At 41.2% G+C, this 20,092-nt stretch overlaps 1 protein-coding gene and 2 long non-coding RNA genes across 5 annotated transcripts in view; 1 reads left to right on the top strand and 2 right to left on the bottom strand.

The window, feature by feature from the left end:
* Positions 1–831: 831 nt before the first annotated feature.
* LOC116794349 lies at positions 832–17,031 on the bottom strand. Its single transcript, XR_004359760.1, has 4 exons — positions 14,146–17,031; positions 13,610–13,770; positions 6,477–8,170; positions 832–1,917 (listed from the first exon to the last, which is right to left on the bottom strand). It is a non-coding gene; the product is annotated as an uncharacterized LOC116794349 (long non-coding RNA).
* LOC116794347 (neuropeptide Y receptor type 6-like) lies at positions 8,049–13,970 on the top strand. The gene is made up of 4 exons (XM_032702956.1): positions 8,049–8,239; positions 10,403–10,479; positions 10,570–10,601; positions 11,600–13,970. Exon 4 carries the CDS (start codon positions 11,618–11,620, stop codon positions 12,737–12,739), a length of 1,122 nt encoding a protein of 373 aa, XP_032558847.1. The 5' UTR covers positions 8,049–8,239; positions 10,403–10,479; positions 10,570–10,601; positions 11,600–11,617; the 3' UTR covers positions 12,740–13,970.
* A 1,371-nt stretch (positions 17,032–18,402) lies between the features above and the next one.
* Positions 18,403–20,092, bottom strand: part of LOC116794350 — a 33,200-nt gene continuing 31,510 nt past the window's right edge. For all 3 annotated transcript variants that reach the window (XR_004359762.1, XR_004359761.1, XR_004359763.1), the window contains one exon: positions 18,403–18,584. This is a non-coding gene — a long non-coding RNA (uncharacterized LOC116794350). The remainder of the gene's footprint in view (positions 18,585–20,092) is intronic.

The following is a 20,092-nucleotide window of genomic DNA, read 5'->3' as shown; positions in this document are numbered from 1 at the left end:
TTCCTTCTTACTTTTCCGGCTACTGTTTCCTCCCCTGTTTCCCAATCCTTTTTCCAAATCTATCACTGCCTCCTCATCCTTAAATCTCTGAAAAGGAGGTATTTTCTCAGAGAAATAATTAGAGTTCAAGGGTATGTGAACCCTATGAAATGACTAATAGTGAGATCAATTTCCTTTTCCTTTTTTCTTTTTTTTTTTCTTTAATAGTACCTTAAACATTGCCAGCATGAAGACTGCAGCACTACTTTCAAATTTAGTGAATTTTTCACCGGAGACAGGATTTTTTTTTTTTTTTTTTTTTGGTCTTACAGCCACTGGGGTTTATGTTAAAAATTACCCAGGAGCTAAGAATGGCTTTTGCGGTGAAATGTTCTTTCCTTGAAGGTCAGTTCACAGTGTGGTTCAATTCACCCCCCACCGTTACAGTTTTGCACTGGGCACCGTGTCAGGATGTAATTCCACAGTTGTCTGAGCTGATATGCTCTGGGATTGCTTCGCTCCAGCCCTGGAATCCTGCCTTTTCCCATGTGCCAGCCTTGATGCTTGTGCAAACACACAGCAATGCACTTAAGAGAACTGAGACAGCCAAAAATAATTTTATCACGAAAAAGAACTTAAGTTTTCAGCTGCCTCAGCTTTCTAAAACTTTTTTTTTTTTGCATGATCTGCTGGTGCTGGCAGGAGGAAGGAAGCAGAACTGCAACATCCCCCTGATAGAGATGAATTGGAAATGCTCCCTTGGAGACTGGCAGACACAAGTGTAACACTGACTGTGCTGGAAGGTTGGTTAACCACAGCCCCAGAGGAAGTCCAGAGAGGCTGAACATGATGTCACATGTTTAAATCCATTTATCTCAATGCATGAACAGACACAATCATTTTATCTGGTAGAAAAGAGAATATGCTCGTAGTGTCACTGAAGTGTTTGTGGTTTAAAAATAAACAAATATATCCTACTCTATTAAATAAAAAGCTTCTTCCCAGAGGCCGTCTGCAAGCTCCACACAATTACAGGAAACACAAAACTATATTTCGCCTGCTAGTTATTGTAAAAACTGTGTGGCCCTTTGCCAGGAAAATTAATATGTTTCATGTAGAAAATAATCCATGAGAGTTTTATGGACCCATAATAATTTACAGCAAAAAGGAAGAAAATTTCAGAGGAGCTTCTCGTGGCCTCAGTGGATAACAAAGAAAGAGAAGGCTTGTTTGCAGCTCACCTTCTCTGCCTGAGAACAAGACAGACAAGTAGGCCAAGGAAGAGATCAAAGAAAGGAGTCACTGCTTGCATCAGGAGGAGGACATGAGGGTCTTTAAGATGTGAGTAAATCAGTAGGAAAAATAAGTCGCTGACACAACTCAAGTGTAGCCCAAATTCTTCCTCTTCGTTTGCACTTCTGACTCGGTTGATTAATGAAAGGAAAACGCCTTTTAGACAAACGTTCCCATCGCTTGCAGGTGAAAATGCCTCCTCTGATACTACAGAAAGGCCAAACTCCCCTTGACCTGGTGTCCTTCTGTGGCCCTGGGGAAGGAGGTTTCCTAGACAGCTGAGCATCAGTTTCTTCTGAGTCTCCCAGACTTTCATACCTCCCAAGTCATCTGAGCTGCTGCGGAGATTCCAGCTGGACCTCTGCAATTCCTGTCGGATTCATGCCTGGTGAGGCATCCAGTCACCTGATCTGTGCAGCCAGGCACTTGTTATACACATTCCTATGAATTAGGTGGCTTTCCCTGCTCCTGAAATGCCCTTTTCCACCACACCTTTGACCTGTTTCTAATTGTAAATGAGTAAATGCATAACCCTCTCCTATGTGTTTAAAAATTCCTAGGAAAGCATCATGCAAAAGAAATATGTACTCTTCCCCTTCTGACAGGGCAGTTGCAGCAAAACATTGTTTCAACTCTGATAGCAACCTATAGAATAAATAAAAATCATTGTATAAGCACCTGAAGTTTCTAAATTTAGGCACTTTTTCAGATAAAAGCTCCACCCGTGTCATCCACCTAAAGGAAATGTATTTCTCAAACCAGAAGCACTGGCCAAATAATGCCCTATGTTAAAGGTCATCATAGGATATTTTAGCGTGTCCTTAATCAGAGGGTTAGAAAGAAACCACATCGTTTTCATGCGTATAACTTTCCAGTTATTCCAGTAGAAATCATACTGTCTAGAGTCCACAGGAGGGCATCACTGCTTAAGAGATCATAAAAAAGACATCTGAACAGTCCCTTTCCAGCACTAGGCTTCCTATGCTACTATATATGCTGAGTAAAAGATAATACAAAATAAGTTATTAAGGAATTGTTTATATCAATTTTTGTCAGTAAAGAAACATACACTCGTTCTGCTCTTCAGTGAGCCCAAACTGCCAAGACAGAAAAGGAACAATGAAGTTTTGGAAAAGAGCATGAGGGGCAACAGAACATTAGTCACAAGTAGCTCTTATAAATATTTTATCTAAACCTTCATATAAACACAAAATCGTATTCTTTTAACTTGTTTCAACATCTTTGTTTTAAAAAAAATGAATCAACACCTGTTGACTCTGGAAGCGAACCACACTGATATAGAACAATTTAAGTATATCACTTGGATTTCTAATGAGTTTAAGTATGTTTTTTAGTATAGTGCAGTCCTCTAGACTTAGGTCTGGTTTTACCTTCCAGTAGGCAGAAAGTATTTTGAAGCCCACAGGAATCCTTCTTGCAGACAGTTTGCTGAATTAGTTCTGCATTGACTATAACAACACCATCTTAGTCACACTTCACCCAGGTTTTTCTAATTGTGCATGGGTGGAAATAGTTGGGAATATGGGAGATTCAACAATAATTTCCCACATCGCCCTGAGATCTTCACACATTCAGGCAAGGGTTTTTAATCTCATCTTTTCAAAGAGATATTATTAGACTTTTGGAAGTCCCTCTCTTAGCCAAACCAACACCTCAGGCAGAGAGTAATTGTGCAGGTCATAAGACATTTTGGTAAAACATCCAGCAGCACCAGAAGCTTCCCCATCCTGGCACCTTGGTTTAGCTACAGGTGTGAAAACTTGTGGAAGATCTACAGCTGGTTTTGAGAGAGCTCTTGCCTTTTTATCAAAGGTTTATCTGTTCAGCTGTTTTTACTTTAATCTGCATGAACATCAAACCTGTGATCTTACTTTGGAGACTAATGAATTAGCACTGGTTGGGAGAGGGGTTTTTGTTGAAAAAGACTGATTAAAAAGCACTGAGAGGGAACTGGATAGTCCTTTGTCTCCCTAAAGTTTGAACATGACACTCCTCAGGATAAAAATGTCTGCCCTGTTTGAATTCTGATGGGGAATAAAACACTCCCCTCTCTTGTATCTGCTTAATGCAAAATAAGATATCTACAGATTAAAAGGTAACTACAGAGTAACCCACAGGAACTATTTCTTCAGTAAGTGGTATCTACTGAACAAAATCTTCCCTGAGCTCTTTGTAATGGGAGTTTGCTGAAGAGAGAAACACACCTTTGTGAAGGGTGAAGTGGGAAGTCATCGGAGAATTGAATTTGCATCCTTTTCTTTGGACTTACATTATATTTTTCCTTAAATCCTGCCCTCCCTCCTCTTGCCTCTGAAGTTCAATTTCTCTTTCCCTCTTTCATCTTTTCACTCTTCTGTAATAATGCTTGATTTCCTTTCTTCCCTTTCCTAAAATTTTATATAAAAGCTGGTCATAATTTGAAGTGATAGGATGAAAGTAAGGCAGCGAAATATGGTCTGAAAAGTCAAGGTTCTTGTGAAGGATCAAAGAACATAGCAATGCTGTGACAGATGTGAGAGGGGAGATCTTTCACTGTATCTTAGTCCAGGATCATAAGTTTTGCCAAGGGAAGACCTGGAGCCAGCAGCAATCTCGGCCACGCTCTGATCTTTCTCATCTGCAAATCTTTCATTATGTATTTTCCAGCTGAATTAAAATCTACTTGCTTTTTAATTTTTTTCCCTTAGCTATTCCTAGCCTCCATCTATTTCTCATTCCACAGAACCTCTGTAGGGTGGTTTTGTGGAGCTTTTGCATGACTGACATTTAGCTTTGTTTGAACACAGCAGGCACAGTTGTGCCATGAAGCTCAGTAAGTACCTGCCTGGAATTAGCTGTAAGACATCCGTGCTATTCAAGAAATTTTAAACTGAGGTGGTGGGAAGTGAGCCTTCCTAGGCACAAAATAGCAATCTAGAATTCATATTTTGAATTCAGAAAATCAAAACTGCTATTGCAGTTTGAAACATGCTGGAAAATTGAAACAGATTAACGGGAAAAACCTTTTGATTATATAAGTATTTCTTAATTAACAATTAGGACACTGAAAGATGTCATGGCATGAGAACAGCAGGGTTTGGTGCTCACAGTGTTGTTATAAAAAGACTGTAGAATGGGGAAAAAACAAGCCAGAGATACACTTTATCATATTCCTCCCAAGTCTGTGAGCTATGGAAATAATTCATTTTTTGGCAGAGATCACTTTGGGTAAAAATCAGCTGGAGAAGTTCTGGAAAGATACAAAGAATTTAATCAGGATTTGGAAAGTGGAATCTATTATAAAATATGAATTAACACAGTCACACTCCTATTACAATTACTCACATATCTTATCTCTTTTTCAGTGAGAACAGTGACTTGGCTGACCCAAAAAATCAAGATGCTAACCTTCCAGCCAGGGAGTATATCCATCTCCATCTCTGTGCCAACTGAATAAGGTCCAGAGATTAGCCAACAGTTCGTGGCATGACATAATTTTAAAAATGAATATGCCATTATAAGTAACTCATTTATAGTTAAATCAGATTTTCAAACAGTTGACTTTTCATTCTAGGCATGAGCTAATTGAGAATCAGAATTAAGAATCAGAATGAGGATGTTGCAAAGCAGTCCTCTAGAGCTATGCAGTATAATGGAGTGAAACCTAAACTCCGGGTAGTGAACATGAGTGATTTTTGTGATAATTTTTTTCCAATTAGGAAAAAAATTCTGAATCATGGAGCAGTGCTCAAACTTACACATACACAGAACTGGGGAAAAAATTACAGTACATACTTAGCTAATATTCAGATGTTGCTGGTTTGGTCACATTAGAAGCTATTTACTGAAGATCCCTTAGCAGGGTGTTGATCTCTCCACAAAACAGGGAAATGTGCAGGGACTGTATTTTTCCTCCATCAGAGCACATTATCTTACTTTCCTGGCATTAACTGGCACATCTGACACTAACACAGGAGATTTCCAATTATTCTTGTTTATTTTTCTAGGCCTCTTTGAAGTGCTATAAAGAATAGTGCTTATTAGGAGAAAATATTCCGGGAGAAAGACTGGGGGGTGTTGGTTGACAAGAAGCTCAACACGAGCTGGGAATGTGTGTTTGCAGCCCGGTGAGGGAGGGGATTCTGCCCCTCTGAGACCCTCCCCTGCAGTGCTGCCTCCAGCTCTGGAGCTCCCAAGGTAAGAACTACATGGACTTGTTGGAGCGAGTCCAGATGAGGCCATGAAGATGCTCCAAAAGCTGGATGCTCCAAGTAGCTCTACTATGGAGCCAGGCTGGGAGAGCTGGGGGTGTTCAGCCTGGAGAAGAGAAGGCTCTGGGGAGACCTTGGAGCCCCTTCCGCTGCCTAAAGGAGCTCCAGGAGAGCTGGACAGGGACTTTGGACAAGGGCCTGGAGGGACAGGATGAGAGGGAATGGCTTCACACTGACAGAGGGAAGGGTGAGATGGGATATTGGGAAGGAATTCTTCCCTGTGAGGGTGGTGAGGCACTGGCACAGGTTGCCCAGAAAAGCTGTGGCTGCCCCATCCCTGGAAGTGTCCAAGGCCAGGTTGGAGCAACGTGGGCTAGTGGAAGGTGTCCCTGCCCATGGCAGGGGGTGGAACTGGGTGATCTTTAAGGGATAGAACCCTTAACACTCTGTGATTCCATGACCCTTCAGAGATGTTACAGGTCACTGAACCAGCTCTTGGCTGATCTGCTGTTAAAGAACTCTTTCACCTGGGAAGCTGAGAAATTCCACATCTGTACTAAATCTTGCTTTCTGAAAAAGGGACTGCCCCAGGAATAAGCACTTCTGCACAGCTACATGAGAGAAGCAACTAAGCAACAGCAAAAGTTTAGAGTGATCAACCACCAGGCAAGATTCCTGCTGGGCAAGGAATCATGTAAATGCCAAAGCAAAAGGAGAACTCGAAGGACTGACACGCTTGAGGATTTTTCACCAACACATTGTTGTCAGTGCAACAGAAATTGCTACAAACTTAGACTTTAAAAACTGTCTGTTATGGCGCTTCACCCATCACTTAATACTGAGCACTTTAGAAACAACATGATCACTGATAAAAAGCAAACATGATTCTGGTATCCATTAACCTGTTTTGCAAACAGACACTCCAGCATTTGACTGAAAACAATGTACCACGATCCCTCCTACCCAGCCATAGGTCCCACTCAGCATACACACCTTTGACATCAGGCTTGAACACACCAGGAGCAGCTGCACCCACAGGCCTCTGATGCTGGATGTGATCTAACTCACAACAGCTTACAGCACAATTAAATCCACACCAGGCAGCAGGTTGATGTGACCATAAACCCGAGGATCCCACTTGAAACACTCCAGGTTTTCCGCAGATGAAGGACTGCGCAGAGTTATATTGGAAACAGAGGCGTATGTCAATAAGCAAATTGACCTTTGAAATTTTTAAATAGAATCAGAACATCTTTTAATTTTGTTGACTTATTCCCTTTACAAACACATAATGCATTTTTATGGCTTGTTCTGACGCCTATCTTGCACACTGCATGTTCAAGTCCTGATTCACTTCCTTGGGTTACAGTACAACCAGAAGCAGAATTTCTAAAGTACTTTGGTACAGCTTTGTTTTTGTAGTATTTTTGACATAACCAAAACCAGCAAGTTCTAGAAATGCTTTAGAAAAGTATATTCACACTGCTTGATTGTAGCATTTTTGGTTAAAATGTCAGAATTGCCAGACCACACCTGGAATAAAAAGCTATGGGCAAAACTAAAGAGAAGGAAGTTTTAGGGAGAGGAATTAAGGAGTCTTCCTAACAGTAAATTAGGCTCTTAAGTACCTAATGTAGGATTACCACAGATGGTTAAAAAACAGGCTGGACAAACACATCATGGATAGACAGAAATATATGAGAAGCAGGAGGTTTGTCTGGGGATGACAGAGGCTCCCTCCACCTCACCTCTAGTTTCTGCAAATATAGTAGCATGACAACCAACAATATTTCCAGATAATTAGTTCGAAACTGCAGTTTCATCAGTATTGCTCATCCCAACAATCCTACTACTGCTTTTCAAAAATCATTCTCTCAAAAAAAAAAACCAGATCGAGATATTAGGGCTTAAGTGGACCCAGGTACTAATTCAAGACTTTATACAGCAACTTACCACATCCTAAGAAAAACAGTTCCTTTCCTATCCCATAAATGTCCACTCTAAATATTTAGTAGGGAAACACTGAATTAAATACTAATATTTGTAAATAAGTGACTACAAAATATATGAACTTTTACTGGAAAAACAATAATAAAAATAACGCCCCTTTTCACTATGTGCTAATGCAATGTGCCATGCTTTGCTTTTCAGGAATATTTTTATATCTGTGGAGTATAAGCTAAAATATCAATTTGTAGTGAAAATCTCATTATCTTAATTACAATAAGGCCGATGATACACTTAATAGGGTGTGCATGCTCTTTCCAAGCAGGTTAATGTACAGTCATATCAGTTCAGAAAGCAATATGCCATCTGCAGATATTTATATATGAAATCCAACATAGGGAAAACATTTGTACTACAGAACAGATTAAATAATTGAGAATGAAATTGCAAGATAAGGTGTTTGACAAGGTGGAGGGAAACTGCACAGTGGAGGAAAATCCATCCCCATGACTACTGGTCCTTCCTCCTCCCTACTCACTGCTGTTCGCCTCTTCTTGGATTCCAGAGCTTGTCTTATTCCTCAGCAGCCTTTCTGCAGCCTGGTGGATTCAGCACACTTGGAAATTGTGGATCTGTGGTTTGTTTCAGGAAGAGAAGAAGGGAGAGTTTAAGTATTGCTTTAGCAGCAGATGGCTTTGCTCCGGATTCTGTGGTACACAAAGAAGATGTTTTTGCTGGCTCTGTAAGCACAGAAGGGGAAGAGGAAAATTGGTAAAGGCAGTGTGGATATGACTTGAATTTTTCAGCAGGTAAGAAGTCAGAAAATCTGTAAAACTGTGGCAAAAGTTACTGAAATATATCTTTTAAAGCATTATTTTCTTTTGTACCTCCTATATTTAAAATCGAATAAGAAATTTCCTCTACATGTTGTCTGTGCAATACTTTGGAACTTAATTAACAATGTTTGTAATTGAAACATTTAGTGGTTACCTTGAAGGGATGGGACTATTCATCTTTATCACAGGTAAGCAAATACTTAGGAAAGAAAGCCTTTTTAAAACTCATTTTATTTTAGACCTTTCTTTTGCTTAGGAACATTTCAGTGATGTTTCTTTAGACAGAGGAATGAAACAACTAGGCTGAGGGGTCTCTAACAGTTTATAGTGTTAAATTCTCACTGTTGTAGAGAATCTTTTTCTAAATGCATGAATTAGAGGTTGAAGTAATTAGTTCTTTCTATTTAATGCTTCAATTCTGATATCAGCTGCAGCTGTGGTTCAAGGACACTGATTCCACATTCTCTAACATTTTTTAGCTTTAAAAATGCCAGTATTTATTACAATATAGTTCAACATTCAGTAAGTATTAGAGTAACTTATTTTTTTTAACCTATGAATACTCCAGTTGTTTAACAAGACAGGTGTAATGGTTTTATTGCCAAGGAAATGTTTAAATTGCCTTGCAGAATGGCAGGTACTGCACTTTTTAACTCCCAGCACAAACCAAACAGTGAAAAGTAATTACACTTTTTCCTGAGAAAAGAGCAGTGCAGATGGAGAGTGTGCCTAAAACTGATGTACTGAGTGAACTGATTAGGTCAGTACAGAGACTTTTCCCAAATGCCAAGGAAGCCCTACCAGCCACTCTGAATTCTTGGGAGAGGACATTCAGCACTTGCTATCAAACTGTGTGGTGCAACCATGGATAAATAAGCAAGCTTAGCAAATAGTGCATAAAATATTACGAACTTGGCTCAGCCTCATGGCCTTTGAGCCCCCACAGCTTCTCCTGCTCACATAAAAAGCAGGGAAGAGCAGAGGTTGTCTCTGAAGGGATCTGCTCCCAGGCCAGCCCCCCTGCTGACACCTGACCTCTTCTCAAGGGCCAGGGCTCAGGTCCAGGTGACCACCACAGGCAGTGCAAAGAGAAGGATCACCCTGGGGGCAAAGCAGCCAGACTTTGGACCCTCACACTTCTGCAGTGGCAGCAAAGCTCATCGGGGCAACAGCTGCCACTGTTGGTGGTAAATGTACCATTTACTGCCTCTTGCTCTCCCAGCACGTTCATCCCTCAGCGGGACAAATCCAGCCAGGCAATTAGTGCTGCTCCAGGGAAAAGTGGTGTGCAGTGCACTCCAGGAAAGAGGGGCTGTTGCCCAGCCACTGGGTGTGACTGTGCTCGATCCACAATCCCTGTCCCTGCTCCTGGACTCGTTAGGAGAAGAGTTTTTGGAGGCTGGAGCACACACAGTCGGGTACCCAGCTCTTGTTCTTGCCCTGCTGGAGCAGGGACACCTGCAAAATCTACAGAATCTATCTGAGCCACCAGACTTGAATAGTTTTTGCAGAATGATTGTGCAGGTTTCCATGCCCTTCCCTCAATATAGCTGTAAGCAAGCCAGGTGCATTATTTAGGGAGACTACAGGGCTTAATGCCAGCCCTGACCACAAATTAAGTCATATTTGGAACATCAGGGCCACATAGAGTCACATAAATCTACAGCCACTTCCCACTCCAACAGGAGTATGCTGGTTGAAAGGGATATTTTAATCAGGATGAGAGTGGCAATAGATGCTCCAAAGGTGGTTGTGTTGTCTTTTGTTTGGGTTTGGTTTGTTGTTTTTTTTTAGAATCTTAATTTGAAGCATCCAAACTTACATCAAGCAGAAGTATCGGGATAAAGCAGTCCAGGATAGAACTGTGGCTGGAATATTCTTTGAGTGTCTGGGGGCAAGCAGCTACAGAATCATTCCCATTTTAACCCTGGATTTGGTGTTTAATCTTGTGCACACAAGCAAAACTTTTTTTTATACCTTAGTGATTAGATAATGGCAATCATTTCTATGACAAGGTTGACAAATCTTCTACACATAAGCAAATTATTTATAGTAACAATAAAACATCCACCTAACCCTTCTTTTTGTGCATCCTCTTTAACTTCCCACTGCTTCTTCATTCTCCTTTCTCCACAGGCTCTCCACACTATTACTAGGAGTGAAGAATTATCTCCTTCCAGATAGTTTTCCAATGACTTCAAAAAGGAATTAAGGTGAGTTAAAGTTGAGTTTTGAAAGGTATATGTGTAGAACATACCTATTTTAAAAGTAACTGTTTTCATCCTTCTTTTTTCCTTTCCCAGGTTGAAATAACCTCTTTCTGGCCAGAAAGCTGGTGAGCCTTTAATTTAAGATTAACTTTTTCACTTGGTGATAAATTCAACCCGACCAAGATATTCTGCTGAACTTAATTCTTCTCAATAATATTAATTTTATAACAAAAGAACTGTGCTAATATCAGATTTTTTGCTTGACACCTGTTTAAGTTGGAGCTGAAAGAAAAATCAACTCTGTGTCTCTTGAGTACATGTTGCATTTAACCACAAAAAAATGTAAGGGCATCATTTGTCAAACTTGTACAACAGTGAACAGTGCATAGGGAAATGAAACAACCCTTGATAACTCCTGACAAGGAAATAATTGTGTGTACAACTACAATTTGATCTGTGTTTGGTTTACATTTTTCTCAAGTTAAGTTGAGGAAAAAGGCCATGCCACCTTCAGTGCATCAGCAGAACAGGAAACTGCCTTAAAAATATCATTCATAGAGGTGTTGAATACCACTTGAGCTCAAGCTTACATAATTTTGGTCAATTCAGGATTTGGTGTATTAGCTCACATTGCTTTGTAGTTCTAAAGAAACTATAAGTGTGATGTCTAAGCTAGCAATGCGATGGCAGGACCCAGTTCTTCTTTTCTGATAATACAAAAGCAACTAATTATCCTCCTTGGAATTCATTAACCTTGCTAAATCTTCAGCAGAGACAGATCTTAAAATATTTTATTCTGAAAATCAAACTTTATCCACAGTTGGTGGAAGAGGATTTGTATGAAAATGCCCATACAGGTTTAACCAGAGCTGCTATCACTGCTGCTTCTTGTACACCACAGTCCCAGCTCAGGGTCAGAGCAGAACCTCAGAAAGGTGACATCCACCTCCATCCATAGATATACATAACCCCACTAATAACCACTCACTTTGCCAGTACTGTAATTAATCAGATTTGCTCAAAACCTTAAGGACACCAACTGCAATGACACACCTGCAGTACTCACTACTTTGAAAAGCTCCATACCAAGTATATTCTAAATAACACAAGGTTTTGTCCATAGGTTGGGAGATGCCTCACGATGGATAAAGCCATTCAGCACCCCAATGAGATCCTGTCCAATCAAACTGTCTCTAACTTCAGCTTTTCTCAGTTTTTGAACTTTGACACATGCCAGCTTTCCTTCCTTGCAGAGTTCTTGCTTATCACGGCTTACACGTTAGTTTTACTGGTGGGGCTTTTTGGAAACCTTTGCTTGATTATTATAATAAAGAGACGGAAAGAAGCTCAAAATGTTACCAACATTTTGATTGCCAACCTCTCTTTATCAGATGTCTTGATCTGTATCATGTGTATTCCTGTCACAGTTGCATACACCTTAATGGACCACTGGATATTTGGGGAAGCAATGTGTAAAATGGGTTCTTTTGTACAAAGTTTATCTGTCTCAGTCTCCATTTTCTCACTTGTACTCATTGCTGTTGAGAGGTACCAGTTAATTGTGAACCCACGTGGCTGGAAGCCTAATATTTCACATGCTTACTGGGGGATTCTTCTCATCTGGGCGCTTTCCCTCGTGATATCCCTTCCTTTTTTAATATTTCACCAATTAACAGATGAGCCCTTCAAACACCTGTCTTTCCACAGTGATTTCTACAAGAACAAGGTTGCTTGCATCGAAGCATGGCCATCTCTTACAGAGAGACTGATTTTCACCACCAGCCTGCTGGTTTTCCAGTACTGCTTCCCACTGGGGTTTATTTTTATCTGCTACCTCAGGATATTCGTATGTCTTCGAAGGAGACGCTTTAAAATAGACAGGATGAGAGAGAACGAGAGCAGGCTGAGTGAAAGCAAAAGGATTAATATGATGCTGGTATCAATTGTTGTGACTTTTGCAGCTTGCTGGCTGCCTCTCAATATATTCAATGTGGTTTTTGACTGGTACTACGAGGCGCTAATGAGCTGCAATCACAACCTGGCATTTACCATCTGCCACCTCGTGGCCATGATCTCAACGTGTATCAACCCCATCTTCTATGGATTTCTGAACAGGAACTTTCAGAAGGATTTGATAGTATTAGCTCACCACTGCAGATGCTCAGCATCACAGGAGGAATATGAAAATATTGCCCTTTCAAATCTGCAAACTGATGCATCTAAGGGGTCTCTGAAATTAAATAATCCCCATGTGGAGATATAAAAGAATCCAACAGCAGTTTCCAAAATGTTGTGTTTTGTTGCAGATGGCCTCTTTCTGTAGGTCTTGGTCATGTTACCATCAAGTTTGGAGGAAGTTCTTACATTTAATTCAGCAAAATCAGGATTATGCTTCCATAGGCATACTCTTAACAGGTACTTAATGATAGTGTTAATGCTAATAAACCACTTCCAAGAGTCATAAAGATCAATAATAAGGAATTATAAACAGTATTAACATCTTACTTTTTTAATCCACAGTTTCAAAGTCACTGGCATCCAACCTTGGCTCCAAAAAATCATTTCCATTTCAGCCACTGATGGAATGTCCTCCCTGAACACCACTTTCCCCCAAGTAAACCCTGAACCCTGTGGTGTTCCTAACTTCAGCAGCCTCTCTCACAGTTTTCTGGCCTTTCGATTTTCCTGCCCTACACTGATCCCAGCCCTGGTTAATCTGCAGGTTACAGACAGTTCACACTGTAAGGAAGGCCCCTGAATTTATCCTAACCCTCCACCACCTTCCTTTCAGCCCCAGCACGCAGTTTGTTTTGCTTTAGTGCCAGTCCAGCCCAGAAATCATATTTTAATAAGGGAAAAGGCTAGAGTTGGAATTCTATTTTTTTTATGAGCACTAAAACAGTTGAAAACTTGATTTGCTGCAAAGATGTCTTCACTAAGATTGTTCTTGCTGTTCGAGATGAAATACATATTTAGCATTTCTCCTAAAAGCATTGCATTCTCCAAACCACCAGCACAGATCATTGCTTTTGCTCTTACCATCAGCACTGGTCCCTACAATAGACCTTTTAGAATCTCCATTATCAAACAAACACACTATGAATTTAGAGTAAATTTTGTTTTAGCTACTTACCCAGATTTCTCTTTGAGTAGAAAATTAGGTTTGCATCTTCATTGCAGCAATATCTTTCTCCACATTTCTGCACTAGCACGAGGCCACACTTGAGCAGATATGGTCATTTCTGTCCAGCTGTGTTTGCAAATAGTTTCTTTTGTAGCACAGAGCACAAAAGCCTAAAGGTGTAATATTGAACACAACTCTTCTCAGACTAAAACATTTTAAAAATCACTTTCCAGTGTGGCCATAAAAAAATAACCAGACTTATTTGTCATCCATGCTACAGTGATAACATAAGTAATCAGTTTATATTGGGCTATTTAAATACAATACTTAGAACAATTTAGTCCAACAACTCACCTTGCTAAAGTCCTTTCTTCTTTTGTGTTTTTTAAACCCCTTGTTTTAACACTTGCACATAAAATTCCCTTGCACATAAAATTCCCTGCAATGTATTCCCTAACTTTAGCAATTTACCAATGCCCCACTTAAAAGAATTAACATTTATATTACAATGAGCTCCTTGCTGACTCAGCTGTGATGAAACTTACCTTAAGGCCATAAAATTCTCTTGGAGAGGGACCATCATTTTCCATAGTCAAGCAGTTCTTAAAGGATTCCTTCAGGCCACAGTTCTCTCTCTGCAGCATCAGTTTGGACTGGCTGCATCGCTCTGCTCATCAGAGCAGCTCTGTGAGAGGAGCCTCACCAGCTCCTGCAGATACTCTGGGTTATTAAGTGCCCCCTGATTCACCCTGAGCAAAAAGACCTCGTTGAAATCCATCAGTGCTTGAGCCCACAGAAGTCCTAAGGTCAGCCCTACTCACTGGAGCAAGAAAGGCAGAATTAGCAACACAGTAATCAAGTATCTGAGTGACAGCTATGGATTAGTTTTGGCATTATTCAGTATTTTTTTCTAATTAGATCCAATATCACACATGTGCACTGGAGTGCATAAACCACAACTTAAACATCTGCCTTGAAAAGAAACCTGGAGACAGATAAATACCTAATGAAGGCCAATGATCAGACTGATAAGAGTATCTTAGTGTTAATTAGTTCCATTAACTCCACCCCTCGATCACTGGGCTCCCTCTGTTGCTGATTCACACCACCTGCTTGTTGGGCAGATGAGTGTTTAACCAAGTTTAAAGCAGCAACTTGCAGTCGATGACACTGTGACCACACCACACAGGGCCCGAGGGGCTGGTGTGTGCTTGGGTGAGGGTGGGCTGATAGAGCTCGTTCTCTCATCAGTGAGAGAATAATGGTGCACTGTCTTCGTTGCACTTGCTTAAGTGAGAGCAAACCTGATTCAGGAACTTCACTTTTCCTGGAGATTCCAATGCCTGTACAGAAAGTCACCTAATACTGCCAGAAGACCATTCACTGAACAGATCATTTTAACAAATCCTGGTGGCATTCCTGCAAAAGGCTGGGCTATCAGCTGGATTTCCCTGAGTTTGGAACACAGATCTCTCTGTCTTCCTCATATTTAAGCACAGTTTACAGCTTCAGGGCCCATGCTAAAAGCAATTTACAATCACAGGACATTCGCAGTTTAAGTTATTAATATTGGCACAACAGTTCAGATTACTCTCAGTTCTCACAGAAGTGTCTCAGACAGTATTTAGAGTTTGAATCAGGCTCAGCTGAGATTCCCATGTATGAACTTGGCCTAAGTAGCTCCCATACCAGCATTCCCATCCCTTAGGCACACCCAAGTGTGCTTAGTTTTATAGCAGTGGTTTTAGTATCACATCCCAAGTGGTTTAAACACAGCCACAAAATTAACACTGGCTTAAATTAAGTGATGCTGATGGACGGTCTCCCTTTACTGTCTCTCCCTAGAAGTGCTTGGGCAGTGCATCAGACAGGCACAAAAAAGATTGCCATTGCTTTTTGTAACACCAATGGTCTGCTCACGACATCCTGATCAAACTTAAGCAATCAATTTTTCCTTCCAGTCTGAATCTTGGCATAAGAAGGTTCTTCATTAGCAGGTGGCAGCAATTCCAGCAGTGACTTCCTCAGAATCAAATGTGAACAATCATACTTGTGCCTTGATTTCTTCTCATTTCTTCCTCTCACTTTCATTTGACTCAAGTGCTGATGCTCCATTTCTGTCCTGAGCAGTTATCAAGTATCTCTTCTTGATGCTGCATTTATAAAAATCATTGTTAACTGAACAGAGGATCATCACAGTCCTGAAGACTCTCAGTACATCCAGTGGCTTCATATGCATCCTGATACTGAATTTCCAGGCAAGTCAGTGAGTGAACTGACTTTGACAGGAATAGGAACAAAGAAAAGTTGCTTGTTTTTAAAGCATAAGTATTATGGACTCCAGCATGGTGTGTGACAGTGATGTATGTAACTGCAATATGCAATGCCTAAAGGTGGCTCAAGTTAAACTGGCAAATGTTGCCCTGTGTTGGGTAATGTTGATAACTTTATTTCCTCTCTTTGTATTGATATAGCAAGTAGACAAAATTCTAACAGCCTTTCTCACCAGAGAGTTGTTACTTGATCACAGAATCATGGAATATTCTGAGTTGGAAGGGACCCACAAGGATCATCAAGCCCCAGGATGATGGAGGACTGTGAGTTTCCTCAGGGGAGCAGCAACATGGATTTAATTATTGAAAACTAGAGGGGGAACCTGAACTCTCAAATGCTATCCCAATGTACAAACAAACTCTTGGGTTGTTTTTTTTTTTTTTTAAGTGCATCAGAGCTTTGTTCAAGTGGTTGAGTTGTGTAGACCAGACTAACATATTTATAAACATCCTTGTAAATGAACATACCCTTACCTGTCTGTGTATTTTATGGTTGATTGGTTTAACTGTAAGCACATATAACTAGGGTTAGATACTTAGGAACTGGCATCCATTGTGGAAATGATTCTGTTGAGCAGAGAGATCAATTGATTATTGACTGTAATTCTGTCTGTGACAAAGGCAGTGCCAGTGCTGTGTGTGATTTAAAGACTTTGATTGCTCCCATCGGCTGACGAATAAATATGACCCTGTGTAAAACTGCCTGGTGAATTGTACTGTCTGCGACAGGGGTAGGACAGTTCTCATGTGCCCAAAGGCCAAGAATCACCAAGAGGTCAAAGCAAAATGCAAAACCTGCTGCAGATGGAAAGAGTGGCCACAGAGCAGATAAAACACAGCTCAAGGGCACAAAGGCACTCGGGAGGGGACTTGACCAGAGCACAGAGGGAGCTGCTGACACGCTGGAGGCAAAGGAGATGGAGGAGAGGACACAAAGACTGCTCTGAGGAAGAGGGGTGACCTGCAGAGATGCCCTGGCAAACCCAGAGGGGTACAAACTACACTCCAGAGATACCACTGCACCAAGGTGACCCTCTAAAGCATCGGGATGAACCAAGAGACATAAAAAATAAAAGACACAATGAAAAATTAAAAAGCAACAGGGTATGTGACAAACAAGAAAATAAAAATTTTAAATGGCCAGCTTGATGAAAGGAGAGAGAAAATTTAAAAGCTGAGGGGTACAAGGCAGAGGAGAGAAAAAAAAGAAAATAGAGAGAGAAAAATAGATAAAAGTAGATACAGAAAAAAAATTCAGAATGAGAGGAGAGCAAATCTATAGCAAAGCTTTGAGAAACCTCACAATGAAGGGTCAGATGGACAGCAGATGTACTTAGTGGAACCTGATAGACTCCATAAATACAAAACTGTCCTTTCAATTCTATGCTAATAAGACACTTAGAAATATTCCACAATGGCAACCTTAGAATTATCTTGTCTGGTATCACTCATTTTTAAACAAGGTTCCTTTGGTTTCCATGCAAATGCACTGACTGATGCCTTTTATTTTATTTCATTTCATTTCATAGGCTTCTCCATTAGTCACAGGCTATTTACATAATGTGATGGAATTGGCACCTGTGTGGAGCTGTTCTCTGAGCAGAATTCACTTCACCCTCAGGCCCAGTGAGGAAAACTTGTTAATTTGTGTAGATGTCAGGGCTGTAACAGCTCCATGAATTAGTTCTTCCAGCCAGGAATGGCTACGAGAGTCACAGGAAGCTCTCAAAGTTTGGGTTCCCTCTAAAGAGCATCTTTCCAACCCCCTTGTCAGCTCCATTGTTAGGCTGGAGGCTTCTGCAGTGCTCAATTCCATGAATTTGGAGCCGCAGTGCCGGAGGAGGCTCCAGGAGGCCCAGATTTCCCAGGCACTCCTGCAGTGACTCTGCACAGCCTCCACCTCCCCAGGCTCCCAGGGCACCCTTACATTTCCCAGCACATCCAAGCCTCTCCCACGCTCAATACGGGCCAAGAGATTTTTCTGTTAACAAGCTACAAAAACACTACTATGGGGACTAAAATCACTTGGATGGTATAATTGTGTCAGATGATTCCATGCTTTAATTTCTACCTCAAAGACATCTCAGGATTTGCCATCATTACAACCATTAAAAGCCATCCCATGACTGTAGTCTGACCGTATTCCCAGATTTCCTCAAGTAGTTGGCCAATGGGAGCTGCTTAATCCACATCAGTACGTTGGGTTTGGGGGTGGGGGTGGTGTTTGGGTTTTGTTTGCTTTTCAAATAAGTGCAATGACTCCTCTTACACGTGAGATGTAAATCTAGGCAAGAATAAAATTCCAGAAGTTTTGTGTAGATCAAAACAAGAAAGATCCCAGAACTGGGACAGCCAACTGTCCCATTCTTCCAGAATTTCCTCAACAAAACTATTTAGCTCTCCTCCCCTTTTACATAACTGCAGGAACATGACAGCAACTACAGCCTTGCAGTCCTTACCCATTCATTCCCATTGCCTCTTGGGCAGATCCCACTGCTGAAGGAGCTCTCTTTGGCTGCAGGATGAATGCCAAACAGTGTGGATTTTGGGGAAGAGGCTTGCCTCTGAACGTGCAGGGAAGGACCTGAACAGAACAGACCCAAGACAAACACTCAGTGGAGCTCAGATCCTGGAAGATACCCAGGAAGACTCTGCAAGAAAATGGAGATACAGGTTACAAGCCTCAGAGTAGATTGTAACAGCATGTAAATATACACATATGTTTAACTCAACACACCAGCAGTTATCTGGGCTGACAGAGAAAAAATTGTATTTGAGCATCATTTCTTCACAGGACACTTTTACAGAGACAAAAAGGCACGGGGACCATTTAATATTTGACTTGCACAGGAGGGAAATCCACACACACACACACACACTGCAAAGAGCAAGAGGAGCCTGGGACACTGGGCTGCTCCAGCTGTGCTGCAGGATGGGCTCTGCACAGCCTGGCTGGGTGGCTCCAAGTTTATTCTCTTTTGAGGAGCTCCAAAGTAAAGGTCAGAGGGACCTCGCCACACCCACAGGGTAAACCTTTAGGAGGATAACTAGCCAGCAAATAATCTCTTTTAAGATATCCAGGCCACTATTTCACTATTTGTAAAGAATATCAGTCAACCCAGCAAGGCTGTCAGCATGGCATGATACCCTATCCAGCACACGTTCACATCTGTGCATTTCAAGTGGCTTTAAGTCCCTTATTGCTTCCAGCTCTTTATTCCCAGACCTTTCTGACTGTGTGAGCAGGTCAAGTTCTCACTTACATCAAATGCACTGTGCACTCCTGCCCTGGACAGAAATCAGATGTAGAGATCTCCTCCTTGGGACTGGTGTCTTTTGTCCTTCATAGCAACCAACACCAGACATGTCTCTCAGGCAGCCTGAGCTTTCTCCTCAAACTGGCTCTCAAGGTCTGTTGCCACAGGCACCGTCTGTCTCCAGCCTTTGTCTCGGCTGGGAGCAGGGAAATGTCACACTCCAGTGGCTTTGAAGCCACCATCCACGTTAGTGACCATAAACATGATCCAGGAGAGCCAATTCTCCATCATCCACAACCTTTCAGTGCTGCAGAACCTGCCAATGAGGGTCAGATGCCCCACATTTTTCAGACAGAACCCCCAAAACCTAAGGCATACGAGGGCATAACCATCTTTTGAAGTACTCTTTATTAACTAAAACCAGCTCAAATCTTGCCCGTGTTTAGGCTTGCAAACAAAACCATCATCACTCTGCACTGAATCACCAGCTGAAGTGAGGGAAGTCCCGTGACTGACCAGGAACAAGATTGCTGGTTTCTAATTAAAGATGAACTTGTGAGACTCCTTTAAAAATTGGCCACAGAGTTAGTATTGAATGCAAAAGCAAAATCCGAGTTGACTGAAAGGTCAGCAAACCCAGGGAGATAATTACTGCTTGATGTTCCAGGAAACCCAAGCTCTGACACTAAGTTTAAAAAAAGAAAAAAATGCCTTTGATGAACGATAACAAAAACTTTCTTTCTTCCCAGTCACCATCATGCAAACAGATCAGGCATGGAGATACTGAGGGCATTATGCAAGAAAATTGTGGGCAAGTATCCTGTTAAACCTCACATCTCTATTCACTGAAATACACAAAAAAATCAAATATTTCAAGGGAAAAGTGATTTTTTTTGTGTTAG

The sequence above is a fragment of the Chiroxiphia lanceolata genome, chromosome 15 (genome assembly GCF_009829145.1).
Source record: "Chiroxiphia lanceolata isolate bChiLan1 chromosome 15, bChiLan1.pri, whole genome shotgun sequence".
In the NCBI taxonomy this organism is placed as follows: domain Eukaryota; kingdom Metazoa; phylum Chordata; class Aves; order Passeriformes; family Pipridae; genus Chiroxiphia; species Chiroxiphia lanceolata.
The sequence above is the reverse complement of the archived record's forward strand: the minus strand, read 5'-3'. Positions and strand labels throughout refer to the sequence as shown.

Coding starts and splice junctions, on each gene's coding strand:
- LOC116794347 (XM_032702956.1), top strand. CDS start 11,618: ATGGATAAAGCCATTCAGCACCCCAATGAGATCCTGTCCAATCAAACT.